At 34.7% G+C, this 17,371-nt stretch overlaps 1 protein-coding gene across 3 annotated transcripts in view; it reads left to right on the forward strand.

Annotated features, from left to right (window-relative positions):
* FUT9 (fucosyltransferase 9) overlaps positions 1-6,821 on the forward strand; it is a 154,808-nt gene extending 147,987 nt beyond the window's left edge. For all 3 annotated transcript variants that reach the window (XM_036024487.1, XM_028508367.2, XM_036024488.1), the window contains one exon: positions 1,924-6,821. In XM_036024487.1, coding sequence (XP_035880380.1) covers positions 1,932-3,011 — 1,080 coding nt within the window. In that variant the 5' untranslated portion in view covers positions 1,924-1,931 and the 3' untranslated portion in view covers positions 3,012-6,821. The remainder of the gene's footprint in view (positions 1-1,923) is intronic.
* The last annotated feature ends 10,550 nt before the right edge of the window (positions 6,822-17,371 follow it).

The following is a 17,371-nucleotide window of genomic DNA, read 5'->3' on the forward strand; positions in this document are numbered from 1 at the left end:
CTCTTGCAGGCACAGTAAACCCCTTACAAATTAGAGTCACACCCATCTCCCTGGCTCTAAATGCCACAGGCACAGCTACTTAACATTACTAAAATACTGGTCAAGGTCTTTAGATATGCAGAGTAACTCTCAGTGACCCTACTCCACTTGTTTCCCTTTCCCCCAAGCCAAGTTAGTGGGGAAGCTTCCCCATTTGGGGGGACCTTTAGCTTAGCATCCCATTATAAGGAGAATAATGTGTTTCAATAGGTTCATAAGAATTTGACTGAAAGCCCTGGCTGGCGTAGCTCAGTGGATTGAGCGTGGGCTGCGAACCCAAGTGTTGCAGGTTCAATTCCCAGTCAGGGTACATGCCTGGGTTGCAGGCCACGGCTCCCAGCAACCACAAATTGATGTTTCTCTCTCTCTTTCTCCCTCCCTTCCCTCTCTAAAAATAAATAAATAAAATCTTAAAAAAAGAATTTGACTGAGACAGTTCTGCAAATATATTACATATTTTTTCTTTGTGTTTATAATCATAAGGAGGCATGAATGACAAAGAAAATACCTCGATGATGCTTCCATTAAAAAAAATTTAGCCCTGACTGGTGTGGCTCAGTGGCTTGAGTGCCTGTCTGCAAACCAAACAGTTGCTGGTTGGATTCCCAGTCAGGGCACATGCCTGGGTTGCAGGCCAGGTCCCCAGTAGGGGGTGTGCAAGAGACCACCACATATTGATGCTTCTCTCCCTCTCTTTCTTCTTCCCTCCCCCTCTGTAAAAATAAATACATAAAATATTTTTTTAAATATTTTCAACCTTGACTCATTGTTATAGCTACAACAAAAAAATTCATAAGGTGAATATTGTTCTCCATAAAATTTAATTATTGTTTGAGAATCTACTTACTGTCATTGTATACTAATATTATTTTAATTCTAGGAAAAACTATTTTTAGTGCCTCAATACTACCTAAGTGAGAATGTTGTTCTAATGTCAGTAGGGTATTTGATTATCACATCCTAGTAGATAATAGGAAGAACTTAATAAATGTAAACAAAAACATTTGAAATTGAACAATGAGTGGTTTTAATTTAAGCATATTTTGCATTAGTAAGCTTACTAAAAGAAACAAAGTCAAAACAAAAACATCAAATCAAGTTACCATTTTTTACAAGATGACTGTTCTGTTGCATTTTTAACAGTGACTATAATCTTATGCTAAAAATAAACACATAGCATTTTCCTTTTACAAGTTGGATTTTTTTATTAAATTTCATCTGAACTGCAAGGTTATATTGCAATCTCAAAAAGTACCCCATGCAAACAAGTGATTATATCAACTGGAAAATGTTCACGGGTCTGCTGTGGTTTCAAACCACTAAAATTTTTAGCCATAGCTTTGGTGATGATGGTTTTTGTTATGCAGTTTTCTTAACAAATTAAAATATAAAACATAAGGATATCATTGAAAAAATCTAACTTGGCTTGAAGATTGCTGGTACATATATACAGGGTCCAGCAGAAGTAAGGCCTGCTTGTGTGTGATTAGTAGGGTAATAATATGGGTGTAATAATACAGTTTTATTTTGAATATTTCTCCTAAAATATCATATGGTGTGCTTGAGTATGATATTGTTATGTTACAGAATTACATACTTAGGATTGTGTAATAAAGAAGGGGTATTATTTGTGCTGGTCACTGTATAACAAATTCTGACTCATTTGTAGCACTTAGGGGGAAATTCATTTTTAAAGCAGTTTTCTTGGCTAAAATGAAAGCTGTATTTTTCTCATGGCTTGATAACACTTAAATGGAGAAAATTCAGTTGATTTTGTGAATAAGTGTATTTTAGGATTTACTACCTGTTTATCTCAAATTATATTTATGATTAATTCTTCATCCCTACCCCTACCTACCACTCTATTTTTTTTCTGTTTCATAGAAAAAATTATGACATCAGCATCCAAAGGAATTCTCCGCCCATTTTTAATTGTCTGCATTATCCTGGGCTGCTTTATGGCATGTCTTTTCATTTACATCAAGCCCACCAACAGCTGGATCATCAGTCCAATGGAGTCAACAAGCTCAGTGCTGAAAATGAAAAATTTCTTCTCTACCAAAACTGATTATTTTAATGAAACTACTATTCTGATTTGGGTGTGGCCATTTGGGCAGACCTTTGACCTTACGTCCTGCCAAGCAATGTTCAACATCCAAGGATGCCATCTCACAACAGACCGCTCGCTGTACAACAAATCTCACGCAGTTCTGATCCACCACCGAGACATCAGTTGGGATCTGACCAATTTACCTCAGCAGGGTAGGCCACCCTTCCAGAAGTGGATTTGGATGAATTTGGAATCACCAACACACACACCCCAAAAGAGTGGTATTGAGCACCTATTCAATCTCACTCTGACTTATCGCCGCGATTCAGATATCCAAGTGCCTTATGGCTTCTTGACGGTGAGCACAAACCCCTTTGTGTTTGAAGTGCCAAGCAAAGAGAAGTTAGTGTGCTGGGTTGTAAGTAACTGGAACCCTGAGCATGCCAGGGTCAAGTATTACAATGAGCTAAGCAAAAGCATTGAAATCCATACTTATGGGCAAGCATTTGGAGAGTATGTGAATGATAAAAATTTGATTCCTACCATATCTACCTGTAAATTTTACCTGTCCTTTGAAAACTCAATCCACAAAGATTATATAACAGAAAAGCTCTACAATGCTCTCCGGGCTGGCTCTGTACCTGTTGTTCTGGGGCCACCTAGGGAAAACTATGAAAATTATATTCCAGCAGATTCATTCATTCATGTGGAAGATTTTAACTCTCCCAGTGAGCTAGCAAAGTATCTGAAGGAAGTTGACAAAAACAATAAGTTATACCTAAGTTACTTTAACTGGAGGAAAGATTTCACAGTAAATCTTCCACGATTTTGGGAATCACATGCATGCTTGGCTTGTGATCATGTGAAAAGGCATCAAGAATATAAGTCTGTTGGTAATTTAGAAAAATGGTTTTGGAATTAGAGTTTTCCAACATTTGCACACCTGGCAAATTATTTTGATGAAATGTCATTCAAGTTCTGAGAATGAAAAGAGAGACAACATTCTGCTTTTCTGTCACAATTTATTTTGATCACTATCTTGGGTAACATATATCTTGATGAAGATTTTTAAGAGATCAGCATTAGCAATCACTCCATTTGGTCTTAAATTATCCTATATATACCTAATTATTTGCACTGAAAAATAATTTATTTTTCGTTATCATTTTTAAACATTGAACACACTTTTATAGTTGTCCTTAATGTAAGTTTGTGATATAATTACTCTTTGTACATTGATCATCTGTTTCATCTATTTGGGAAATTAAGATATACATCTTAAAATATGAAACATTTTCACTAAATATTGTCATCTCTAGTTCCAAGTTTGCATAATGTAACAAATGAAAAGTAGTCATAATTGAATTCTAACCTCTTTGACTTCGAAGTTGAGCAAAGTGTGTAACTGTCATTTGACCTATTTTTACCTATTTACCATGTTTGTGAAGGCAGAAATAGCCATGTAAATAAGAAAGATAGTAGAGCAGAACTGTTCTATTCAGGAAGCTATTAGATTTCCCATTTATTTTCAATAAGCTGACTTGCAAGTGTAGCCATTTGTTCTCATGATCTTAAGTTAAATTATTTAAAGTATTTTAAATATCCAATTTGTTGGAATTTTAGTACCTAGGATATAATCCTAATAACACTTAAGAAAATCAAAAACACTTCTCTTTTCGATCCTGGTAACACTTATTATTATAATAAAAATAATTTCTCATATAACAAAATATGTATACATTAAATCACATTTATAAATGGCACATGTACAATTTTAATCACATATCAATTTAAAATATTTTCTTTAACTCTAATTGTTAAAAGTTTTATTTTGCCATATAGACAAATAGACATAGCATTTGAAAAAGTTTGTCCTTTTATTTAAAAGAACCTAAATAAAGTTATTATCAAGAAGTTAAATATAAGATGTAAAACATAATAAAACAAGGACTTAAAAGCTCTCAATATATATGTATTAAATAAATAAATGAATGAATGACATTGAACATCATGGGAAAAAAATTTTTTTGGTTTCAATGAAGTGACAGTTCTAGTCTATAGGTACTCATTGGAGATGGTGTTTTATATTCCACTTTAGTAATTATTCATATTGTAACATTTGTCTGTAGCCCTCAGGGCTTTACAGAACCAAAATGTTTATCCTTATATTAAGTTTTTCTTGAGAATTCACCCATGAACTTAGTTGCTGAACTGCATTTCTCCTCCCTAAGGTTAAGAGCTGGATATAAGCAAAGAATAGCAGGTGAGAAATGATGGGATGCTAAGGATTCTTCAAGAAGAGTTTCCCAAAAGAAAAGAACCTGTAATGACTTAACTCCATTCAGGGAAAAATCTCTCAAAATAACCAGAATGTTCTGATAAGATCTATTTGGGTCTATTTGTGACTTATTCTAATAGCCCTAGTACATGTCAACATCAGTAGAACTCAAATCCACAATCTTCTACATCAAATGGAAGAGAGGCAGATTTCAAATCCGTAAGAAGAAAGTACCAACTATTTCTAACAGGACTGCCATGAGGGAATAAGCTCTCTAGAGCACTAGAAGATTTTGAGCAGAGGAAGATTCTTGTATTGGGTGGAGGATGGTTTTGATATTCAAAATCATTTCTTTACCCATGATTGAATAGGCATGCTGTGTCAGGCAAAGCCTTAAGCAGAGACAAAGATGAACAAGGAGATATCACTGCCTTAAAGTAGCTTACAATTAAGTAAGAGAGATAACAGAAAAGCTTCCTTCGAATCTGTGTTTATGCATATCATACTCTCAATGGAGTTTATATGAATCACTGCAAGAAACCAAATTCCCCCAACTGTTTCTGAGCTGCAAACTTCGTTTACTCATTTAACCCAATGTAGCTTCCCTCCATATTATCTTTTCTAACCACACTGACTGAAGAAATAGTCTGTCTCTGTGGATACCCTCCTAAATAAAGGTCTCCTCCTACATTTATTTTGTCATGTTAAAACAGTCACATTCATTCATTTACATTTACTTTATCTTTTTTACCTATAAAAAGTATAGAAATAGAAAGAGAATTAACTACAAGTTTTAAAAGTTCCTGTTTTCTTCAAAAGCAGAAAAGCCACAACAACCCACCTTTGCTGTGGTGGATGCTCATGAGTTCAATGACCTGAGAAACTTGAGCACATCGCCTCCATTGTTAACTACAAATTTGGACTCATTCTTAGACTGTGATTATAATCACATGCTGATCATATGACCAAAGCCATGGCAATAATACCAGGTGACTAGATAAATGGCACATCTGTATATTGAAAACTCATTACCAAGTCCAAGGTTAAGTTTTCTGAATTTAAGGTGCCAAAACAAATAAGTCAACTGGATCCTTTAGTTCTGGATCCAATAATCTGTAAATTTTAGGGCAGGAAGGGATTATATCAATGTTTACAAACCAATCTCTTTATTCTATTTATGAGTTAACTAGATCCAGAGATAATTACTCAAGACCTGTGTGCACATACACACAAAAACACCCACACACCCCACAGCTAGTGACGTAGCCAAGATTAGAATGTAGAGGCCTGTATTTCTTAATCCTTATGTTCTTTTTCATAGTGTTTTCACTTTGTCATAGAAGTATGTCTCAATTCCTAGAAATGTGAATGCCTAGTTGGTTACTAGGACCTTTTGAGTGATACATGCTACATAGAAGCATGTTGACTTTTGAAAAAAGTATAGTTAGTAAAACACTAAACTTGTTAGCATTCTTTCTGGTTTAAATATTTTAGGAGTTGAGCTTTAGCAGAAGGAAATGGGCTTTCACTACATTTTAAGTAAAATGAAACCCTTAAGATAGTGTGTGGTTCTCACCCACTCTTTTAATGAATCTTATAAATCGCAAAATTCTGTTTAATGATTTCTCAGAATGAATGATGTTGATTTGACAAAACTGGCTTGCTGCTAATGGCTATAAAAACAATTATGCCAGGGGATAAATTGTGGATATAAAAATGGAATGGACTATTTAAAAAGTTTTATTTCAAAATATCAAAAATCTGTTACCTTCAATGTTCTGATTATTTCAATATCAATTATTTTAGGCCTTACTAGAACATAGAAGTGTTAATTATTATAGGCCTTATTAATAAGAATATATACTGAGTTCTCTATATCTTGCAGTATTATGCCCTTAAAATAGGCATGACAATCACATTTTATGACAGCCATAACTTTGCAAATATAAAGCAGAAACTGGTAAAAACTAATATCAGATTGAAATTTTTATATTTACTGCATAAATCCTGATATTCCTAGAATGTCCAGTAACGTTTTCTGTTGTGTGGGCTTAGACAGCTCAGAGCACTGATGTGTAAAGTGACAGAATATTTAGGAATTATTTGCTGAGCCTTTGAAGTCTTGCCTCCACTTGGGGGTTAAATATGAAAAGAATAAGAAACAATACTATTGAAATCTTTTGTTTGCCTGTTTTCAAACTAGAGTCCATGGTCTTAAAGTAATCACCTAGAAAATATCTTTGTATGAATTAATATTACCAAACAAGGGTTAGATCCTTACAAATGACTCTGTACTTATGACTCTTTGAATTTCCTTGAACACTGATCTTACTTAGGGGAACTTCTTAACAAATTAATTGTAATCAAGCTGTTAAATATAACTTCAGGATCTAAAAGATAAGCTCAGTGCTTAACATAGAGGAAGATCTCCACAAATATCATCAAATGAATTTTTGAAATTGCATTCATGCACAATATTTTTAAAAATGTGATAACAGTTTCACTTATTGTACCAGTTAGAGATGATATTTTACATTTTTTTCATTGATCAGTTTGCTGCCTGAACACAAAAGAAGGCATTTTATGTCCTTCCAGTCTTACTGTATTCTAAGTCCCCCAAGGAAGTAATATTTCAAGAAGGACTATAAAGGACTTGGTACATGTAAACACTTTATTCAAATATTAACATACAGCCCTGGCTGGCATAGCTCAGTGCATTGAGCATGGGCTGCGAACCAAAGTGTTGCAGGTTCAATTCCCAGTCAGGGTACATGCCTGGGTTGCAGGCCATGACCCCCAGCAACCGCACATTGATGTTTCTCTCTCTCTCTTTCTCCCTCCTTTCCCTCTCTAAAAATAAATAAATAAAATCTTTTAAAAATATTAACATACCAACTGTTTCAAGTAGGAAAGACAATTAGTATTTAAGGTGAACATAAAATGCAGGCACTGTGAAGGGCACATATTTATTACTCAACTATGCATGGAGAGAAAATACTTTCTTTTCTCCTTAAATGCACTCTTTTGTATTGCAAACATCGGTCAATTACACTGATTTTTTTCTTGATGTGTCTTATCTAGAGATTTTGTAGCATTTTGCAAATAGGTAAGCTTCACTCCTACCCAAAGTGCTTTCCCTCTCAGTAATTCATATTGAATGCATCTATATTCATAATCATTAGATAGAACAGTTAACAGAACATAAATGATAGCCTGATATCCAGATGTATGAATAATAACAGGTAGGGTTATTAGTTCAACAAAATGTAATTTTGAGAAAGACACTGAACCTCTCCAGACTTTGTTGTTTTTAAGTTTCCTTCCAGCACTACCTCTCTTATCTAAAATCTAAACTAATACATGCATGTATTTGCAAGTGAAATTCCAATGACCATCTCAATTTTTAGAGGTAATACTCCAAGCGGATTTTCCTCTTATTTCTCTGAATAGAGATTTAAAGTATAAAACTGATTATTTAAACCTAGTTGTGGAAAGAACCATCTGGTTCCTAGGCCCCCTGACTGAGAATCACCAGAAGTGTTTATCAACACTGATTTCTGGGCCCTGCTCCTGCAATTGGAATCTCATCAAACAAGCCCAACAAACATGGTTTTAATGCATTTCCTAAGTTTTTCTGTTCCATGGTATAGTTTGTGAACCACTGGCAGTCAGCAGTTCTCAAACACACATGCGTCTTTGGGACTTCCCTTATGAAAGAATGTTAATAATACACAGCTTCCCATTCTTTGGGTCTGAGATCAGAACTGGAAGCTGTATTTTAAAAATCTCCCCAAATAGTTCTAATCTGCTGTCAGGGTTGAGGTCTGCATCTTAGCCACCAGTTAAATGGGAAGTACCCTATTGCTCAATTGATATGAGCCATGGCCTGTCTTTAGTTTATGTAGAATCTTTCTGAATATGTCACTAAAGTATTTCTCTACTTCAAGAGCCTAGATATTCTCTGTGCCTAATAATTCTGTGCACAAGCATGGTACTGACTAATCTCTTGATGTGGCTCAGGTTATTTATAGTCTCTACACCTTCCAAATTTAAATGGTGTATATATAGCAGTACAGCTCAAGCTTGGATGCACGTCTGAAATCACCTGGAGATTATTTAAAATTATTGATGCCATACCCCACCTCCAGAGATCTGATCCAACCAGTTTGAGATAGGACCCAGAGGTGGACAGTTGTAAAGGCTACACAGATAATACTAATGTGAGGCCAACCCTAGCAATCACCAGTGTGCATAAAAGGCTTGAGCAATGCTTGGCCTGGAAAAATTATTAGGAATAGAAATGATTATATACCTTGAAAGAATATCTCTCATTGTCTTTTTAGGCTCTGACTTCATGTTTGTATTTTGTGACATGAAAAACTGGACTATTCACTTACTAGAATCCTTTACAACCAATCCTTTTATGCTTCCGTGATTTGCTTATCCTGTGCGTGTTTAACAAACCTCTTTCCCAAACTCCTTGTCTGATGAGTTGAGAGGTAATTGGGATGTAACAACAAGATAGAGCATCTGGATCTGATGACCACAGATTTAGAATTAAATCCTAGTTCTGCCACTCACTCACTGTATGTAAGTTACTTGACTTCTCTTAGCATCTGTAAAGTAGAGTTAGCATCTTCCTGACTTTTTTTGTTGAGGACAAATGAAATTATATTTAAGTGACTATATGATGTGTTTAATCCATATCATTTGTTATAATAGAAATCGCTGTGAGGAGTCCAAATTTATTTACACAAATTCAGTTCTAAAACTCTGAAAATGTTAAGCAGATAGTTTATAAGAATCATTTCCAATTTAAATAACTGAAAGGAATAATCTTTAGGAGAAGGGAAACAAGTAAATATAGTGTAGAAGCATGCATTTATGTCTTTTTAAATTACTAACCAATGGAAAGGGTGTGGGAGCTGGCAGAGTAGTGGTGCCTAAGCATTGCTAAACATATACACTTTTTCTTAAAATAATCATAATCCAAACAGGCCTAATTTTTTCCTCACTGTTATGAGCAATCAGTAAATTAACAGTTAATTTAACGTATTGTCAGTTGTGTAGCTCAAATCACAGAATGCAATAGCAGGAAGATTATCAGGGATCATTTTCTGGTAAGGAAATTGATCTAAAAATATTCAACAACTTGATTTAATCCATCATTTCAACTGGTCCACTAGCTTAGCCCCAAAGCCACTTAACGATATAAGTTAGAAAACAGAATGAAATCTCTATCTACTAATATTTTCCTAAATTTAAAAATGCTAACAGTTACTTTTAAAATGATATTGTATAAATTCAACAAACAGGAATACATTTGTTTAGTGGTGCAGCAATAAAAAAAACTCTTAGCCAGACTGTGATTAATTCTACCCTAATTGTTAATTGCCTAATAAATAGAATTTTGACATGAATAAGCTCAACTACTCATGTGTACAAGTTCTAAATTGTACTGTAATAAAACTTAAAAAGCAAGCTTAAAATTTTTTAAAAATTTATGTGTGGAAAAAATAATACTCAACATAGCAATTTTTTATTAGTTCCTACTTGTCTTACTTTAAGGAAATTAGGAATGTTTATTTCAGATACAACATTAGAAAACTTCAAACACTGAGGGGTTTTTAGTTCTCTGGCAAGCATATTGTTAAATTAGTCGTGTGTGTGTGTGTGTGTATATATATATGTGTGTATATATTTATGTATATGTATATATGTATACACACACACATATATATATGTAAAGTATGTTAAATTAGGGCTTCTTGGATAGCAAATATAAGATTTATCTGAAAAATTTTAAGAGTGACTTTTGTAAAGAAGTATGTTAACTACAGTGACTCTTTATACACTTGGCTGCATTCCATTTGGAATAGAAAGGGTGTAGTAGATAGAAGAGCAGGCTTGGCAGAAATGGTACACAGTCTAAATTAGCAGCTCAGTACTACTCATTATGCAAGAACTATATGCCAGCAATCAAAGTGTATAGCCAGATTTTAGCTTGGCCTCATTATCCACCTTCAGTCCCTTAGATGAGACAATCTTGAAGATGCCATCCTCATCTAAGGTGAGATTGCCAAAAGAAATCTCACTATCGTGTAGGGCAGAATATGTGACTCCAGAGACTGTTATTAGAGCAGGCCTTTCACATTCTGATTTTCTTCTTTAAGAGCCCGTGAACAAATTGAGAATGTCTGGTTGTATGTAAAACTGGGACCAGTTCACACTTTTAGAACACAGGTGACCTCTCTCAAGTATTTTATATATATATTTTTACAGTAATAAATCGAAGGACAAAGACTACCATACCTGCAACCGGGAGTTTATTTACAAAGAGAAGCTTTCAGCTTATAGATGTTTCACATTCAAATCAGTAAGAGCTCTCACCCTATAGACTGACAGGCTCTGTGACATTGGAAATGGAGACAGAAAAAAGCATTGAAAAATAGTAGTACCCTTTTTACTCTTCATTAGAAATTTTAATCTCTAGAGCTATCACCACAATGGCACCCTTCAAAAGCATTATTTTTATTCATGCGGGTTTTTTTCTTCCTTTCTCATTTCCTTTTAAAAGGTTTGGTTGGTAGGAGTCAAGGTTAGTGAAGTAATTATGACAATATAAAAATAACATTTTCATATTATGTATAGGACAAAAGAAAGAAGGAGTGCTTGCTAAAGGAAATGCAGTCAAAATGTTAGTCAAAACTATTCTGAATAAATTAATGAGCTTAATCATTCTCATCGGAATAATTATGGTTTATTCTGAAACCGCACAACACAAACGTGTCATAAAGGTTTGTAAGGGCCCAAGTAAAGAGCTGACAAGTCTAAAGGCAAATTCAAGTACACAAACTGAAGAAAGGAGAAAAGTGCTGACAAGAAACAAGAAAGGGAGCAGTAAACTAAGGATCAGAACCCAAGTTCTAGTTTGCACAATCTCTTGTATAAATTCTCTAGCTTTCCTGAGCCACACCTTTCTGTCAATGGAATGTGGTGGACTTCACATTGAAAATTACCCGAGAAACTCTTCATGAATTTTAATTGCTTGGTTAGACATTCTGTTTTAATTATCCTGGCACAGGGCATGCCTGCCATATATTCTTTTAGAATGTTTTTTCTTTTCTCCTTCTCTCTAACATGAGGCTATGTCACTGTTCTGTGAGCCATAGAGAGGAAGGAAAGAAGTTACCACTCAATTGCTTTAGGAGTATTAACTAAAGGGTTGCAAAAGAAGAAAGCTGCAATGGAGTTTCGCAAAGGAAGAGTGGGGACTTTACACGCTTCCTCTTATTTCATTTCCTCAAGAATACAAGGTATATGCCTATACCTTTTTTAGGTAGTTTAAGTATAACTTTGAATAAGATGATGTATTCAATTGAGGAAGGTTAGAACGATCATGGTGAAACAAAATGAACAAAATGTGCCAATTCTAGCCAATATTGTAAACTGTAAGGGTCAGAAATCCATAAACTATTTGGATGGTAATTGTATGTTTTATTAATGTAATGTGATTTTGCACTATTGTATTGTCATATTTAAGCAGACCCTAAAACCTAAATGCCAAATGTACAGTTTATAGGTTCATGTTATTTCTGATAAGGATTTAATTGCATTGTGCTAATAGTTGTTTAATGCTATTAACTTTCTGTAGGTGTTATTATTGTGATGCAGACCTATAAGGTTATTGTAAGCACACTGATTGATCATCTGGATTTTTATAGATAAAATCACACATTGATCAGAAATCACTTTTCTACTTATTTTTTTGTAGAGTATTTTTCCACACTTGAAAAAACATGATTATTTTATATCAAACATCAGCTTTTCTTTAAAATTTTATTTTAGTAGCCAATGCATGTTTGAAATAAAATGTGTTAGAAATTAAATGATATTAAAGTTGTGTTATATTAGGGCAAAAATGCATGCTGTTGGTGAATCATGCAACTCTGGGGGAATTTACACTGCCAATTCACACGCAGGCACGCCTCAATCCATGTGCATGATTCACGTCCTTTCAAAAGTCATTTTTAAACTTTGATAAAGTAAAAACGTTATTCTTAGTGCTGATGAGCCAACAGACAAAGCTGCTTTGTCTTTTTTCTAATACTGCAGCATATTGTGGTACATTTACCGCCCCCACCCCCTCAATTTTCTTCTTGCAGTTGCTTGTTGGCAATAAAATACAACAAATAAAATCATTTGTTGGCAAAGGATACAATTTACTGCATAGCAACTTACTATTATAAAGCATGAAGATGTGGGAAAAAATCATCTTAATAGTTCCTTACTATAACACAATATTCTGGCAGCTTTTTCTACAGTCAAAAATGATATGTCTTTTTTTTTTACACTGCCAAAATCAATACTACTGCCAGAGTGGGGGTAACTTGAGGCCAGGTCTGCACAACACCAAATTGGGTAGTAACACAGAGCATCCACACAGTGTGGACAGCCAGTCAGTGAAACAGGTAGAGGGGAAAAGGAAAGGCAATCCCAATCTTTTTTCTCAGTAACTTGGGTCATTAAGGAAAAACAATTACATAGAAAATATGAATTTTGGCTGCAGAGACCAAGCCTCTACATGCTGATAATTTGCAGTAGTCTTTAGGAACAGAAATTATTCAGTGAAGTTTTGCTTCTGTGTTCGTTTTGTGTTCTTTTTTCAGAAAATATACTTGTGCTTTTGAAAGGGCTCAATTCCAAACAGATAATATTGTGGACCAATGACCACCAACCCAATGAAATAAGTCATTTGTCATATTGTGGTAAGGCTAGGACATAGCACTTGGTGACTTCAAACACCAATGTAAACATTTACACTTTCGGAAGGTAATTTCATTGCTATGTTATTAAAAGAGCAGGGATCTTATTTATGTGTTTATTTATTTACAGAAGTTTGCTTCATTCAAGTTCAATTTTCACAGCTCAGTGAAGTTAATATAATGGTATGAAAAGTTGACTCTAACTGCTACCCCAAGTGAAAAATCATGAAACAGAACCTTGGTGCACTCTGGAATAAAGCATGAGTCCAGACGATGAGCAGTCAGTCCAACTTTACCAGCCGGGATGTTGGTGTGTCTGACATTCGATGAGTACTGATCTGGGCTCTTAGTTTGTTATTGTATTGTTGTACCTCCATAGATTCAACCTGTAAATAACATAAAACATTATGGCAGCTAAGCAAATATTTTAATAAACCATGAAAGGCAAAATGTCATAGGGAATCTGTAAATTCAGCTATTTGGAAAATTTGTGTTTTCTACAAATTATAGAGTTATTTGAAATTTCCTTTCCATAAAATGCCATCACAATGTAGATTCCTGTCCATTGGTGTCTTTCTAGGTTTATAAATATGTGATATAATCATTATAGTTATAATTTTGTGAAATTATGTTCAACAAGTAATATTATTTCAGCAATCTGTGCTAAGATCCCAAGGCAGAAATAAATGTGTAAAGGACTTGAGCCTATATGTGTAAGAAGAAATCTCTTCAATCATATTCCTATATTTAATGTAAGTACTTCACTGATTTACCACTCAAGTAATTCCTTGGAAGTGTAAATAATGATGTTCTATTCGGACTTAATGAATTCCTGTACTGTGAATATTTAAAATAAAAGAATTCAATTTCAATGTGCAAAATAGTTGGTGCTGGTTATTTATAATGCTTATATTCAAAATCATTCACTTGAGAAGATCAATTTTCAGTTACATGCAAATCTAGATTTCCTATATATAATGAATTAAAATGTAAAAACCAAATACATAGATTTTACAGATTATACATTTAGTACAAACCCCAAGTAAAAAATGACAGTGTACATATGTAAACTGTTCTACACTAGTTTGCTTCCTTAATCTTGCATTATTATAATGGGCTTGGAGCTGCTTAGATCTATTAATGATTTCAATTTGTGTGTGCAAGTGTGGGTAGGAGGATCTATCCAACTGCCTTCATTCAGCCTTTACTCCACCCAGCTTGGAAGATGCATCATCATGCATCCTCAACTTATACTACACTTCATACTCTCCAGATTGTTTTTATTCAGGGCTATGCACAACAATTACCCAGAGACTGAGATCCCAAATGTATGTATTTATTATGGACTTCTTTCTACATATATAAGCCTCGAATTTCCAAGTTGCCTACTGTCCTCCAACATCCTGTAGACCCCTTGCCTTGGATAGCTCACTGCGAGGGGATTTCAACACCTAGTACTCCTCTAGTTTTGTATTCACTTAGTGGCACTGTTACAAATTATGTTGCCCAAAAGCTTAGAAATCATTCTTGATTCTTTCTGTTCCTTTTCTACACATCCACTTGCCCATGAAATATCTTGTAAATATGTCCTTTTCCTCCCAATCTACTGCGATTGCTGCATTTAGTCAATGGGACCTCCACCATTTTTTACCGGGACTATAAAGGGATGGCTTTTTAAAGGTTATTTATTCAATTGGTATCAAGTCATATATTTTTCTTTAAGTTTGGCTTCTACCAGTATTTCTAAGCTCTTATTTGCCCCTCTCTTATAATGCTATGTCACATTCACTCTTCTCTGATATCCCCCACACCCACCCAGTTCCCAGGCAGTTTCTTTGCCCAGTGAACTTTCAGCCTTTTTAAGACTATGCTCAAGGGTCACATCCACTATGATACAAACTATATTCTGTATGTCAAATAGTTTTCAGAGGGTTCAAAGGGCAAGGCAACAGGTAAGGCCATTGGTATTTCCATGGGAAAAGTGAGTTCTGAAATAGTCCCTGAAGAAAGAATGCAATTAAACAAGATGAGAGGATGTATGGATAGACCTTCCAATGGGGATATGAACAAAGCCATAGAGGCAGGATCCATTGAATAAACCTGGATGCTTTCAATGGTACAATCACTAAGAATAATGTTAAATAGGGCATTAGGGTGTTCAAAATGAAAAGATTAGAATGTGGAGAGCTTGACACTCAAACTGATAAATGTAGACTAGGCTGATTGATTTGATTCAATGTATATTGCAGCATGATGTAAAGTCATTGAAAATTTGTAAGCAGATATAGAGTGTGAACAAAGCCACAAATATCTTTGTAAAACTAATTCATTAAAAATGGAAAATAGCATCATACATCTTATCCATCCCCGTGTTCAATTCCAGTGTGTTTTAATAAATAGTATTTCACTTTAGCTGGAGAGAGGCACTGTGGTTTGGAGGCTTGATGTGTCAGTTCTGGATGAAGACTGCTTACATCCAACTTTTGGCATTCTCACCACTAGCTATGTGGCCTTGGGAAGGTTATATCAACTTTTATCACCTCAGTTTCCTCCCTTAGAAGGCAGGAACAATAACAACACTTTACTTATGGCATTGTGAAGATTAAATGAGTTAATGCATATAAAAGAGTTGTACTAGTACCTGACATAGCACTCAGTAACTCTTAGCTATTATATTAAAAGCAACACATTTTCCTAAAACTCTTTTCTTTAGTTCCTACAGTCTCTATTAAACCATCTTATCCAAAAAAATATATTGCTTTTGTTAAAACCTTAGATTTCCAAATTATTCCTCTGTTGTGGAATAGTCAGAGGAAGTCCTTTTTATCATAGAAAAGAGTTACAGAACATGACTGGGTGTATACACTAGAGACAGGAAGAACACTGGTTTTTGGTTAACTTACAGTCAGTAGTCAGAGGGTCTGAAACAAAAAATGCCATATAGAACAGATTCTGTTTTGGGAATTACCATACCTACAGTAAGCTGGTGATGTGGTACCTCAGATTGTACCACATCACAAGCAGTCTGACAGACTTCCTGGAGCGTAGAACTGGTTTGGAGAAAATGGAAAATTTCAGTGCAGTTCTGTCTTCCTTGTCTTCTCCCTCTCCACTGTATTCTTAAAGAGAACTTAAAAACTTCAGGATACCTCTAACTTTAGGTTGCCATAAAACTCAGTTCCCAGAAGCTAGCAAGACCATGAATCCCTACAATACACAGTTAATGTATAAAAGGGCAAATAGATTATTCTTGAAGGCTTAACATACCTCTGGGATTGCAAGATTGTACCATAATATAAAGTATTGAGCACAAAAGCTATCACCAGACCTAAAACTTGAGATTTTAATTATGCAAACTCTAATTACTTCAGTAAAAACACTGTTTTTAGAGATTATGAATTTAGAAGCTCAAGAAAACATTTGCATGACCATTAGGCCATTCATTAAGTTTGTTGACACATGTTATTTACTTTAGTTAGTAACCATGTTTGCAAATGATTTCTCTGCCTCTGAACACTACATCAACCATTTGATGGGTCCCTTAAATCTATGTCCCAAATTAGGCTAGTGTTAAACACTCATGCTTTGTGATGCTCATTGACTAAAAATTGGGTCAGTGGTCAAAAACACTTGAAAAAATGCTTTGCAAAATATTCCCTTTTAGAGGTTCATGCTGCACTTTCATATATTAAAGTCTGTAAGGCATTCTTCAATAAAGAAGTGTGTTTACTTTTATTTAACCCAGTATTTCTCAAATACATTCTATTGTAGAAACTGTATGTTCCTGAAATGCTCATTTGCATCCCCTAAAAATAGTTGTCCAAGCAACATTCTGAAAAATGCTTCTCAAAGGCCAGTTGTTTTTTGCTCTGATGCAACCTGAGTAGTCCTTGATGCCTGCTTTTGGCTGGACTGGACCCAACAAATCAGAGTGGCTCTGTATTCACATCCTGGAAATCAAAAGTCCTCTCCAGGAGGAGTTTCCAATAGTTCTATGAGGTATTTGCCAATACAACTGAGCACATTCAATTCTCTCATTAGACTACCTAATAAAGTTATCCCTAGTGTATTATATGAAATGACCAAAAAAATGAAAAGCTCATCCTCTATCTTGGAATTTGTGAATGTTAAAAGAATACACTAGCCCTGAAATCAGTACAAAACACACACTGACAATGAGTTCTATTAAGCAAAGTCCTTGATCCCATTTCCCCCCTCCCACTTTAAGCACCTCCAGGC

Source organism: Phyllostomus discolor, chromosome 4 (assembly GCF_004126475.2).
Source record: "Phyllostomus discolor isolate MPI-MPIP mPhyDis1 chromosome 4, mPhyDis1.pri.v3, whole genome shotgun sequence".
NCBI classification, from domain to species: domain Eukaryota; kingdom Metazoa; phylum Chordata; class Mammalia; order Chiroptera; family Phyllostomidae; genus Phyllostomus; species Phyllostomus discolor.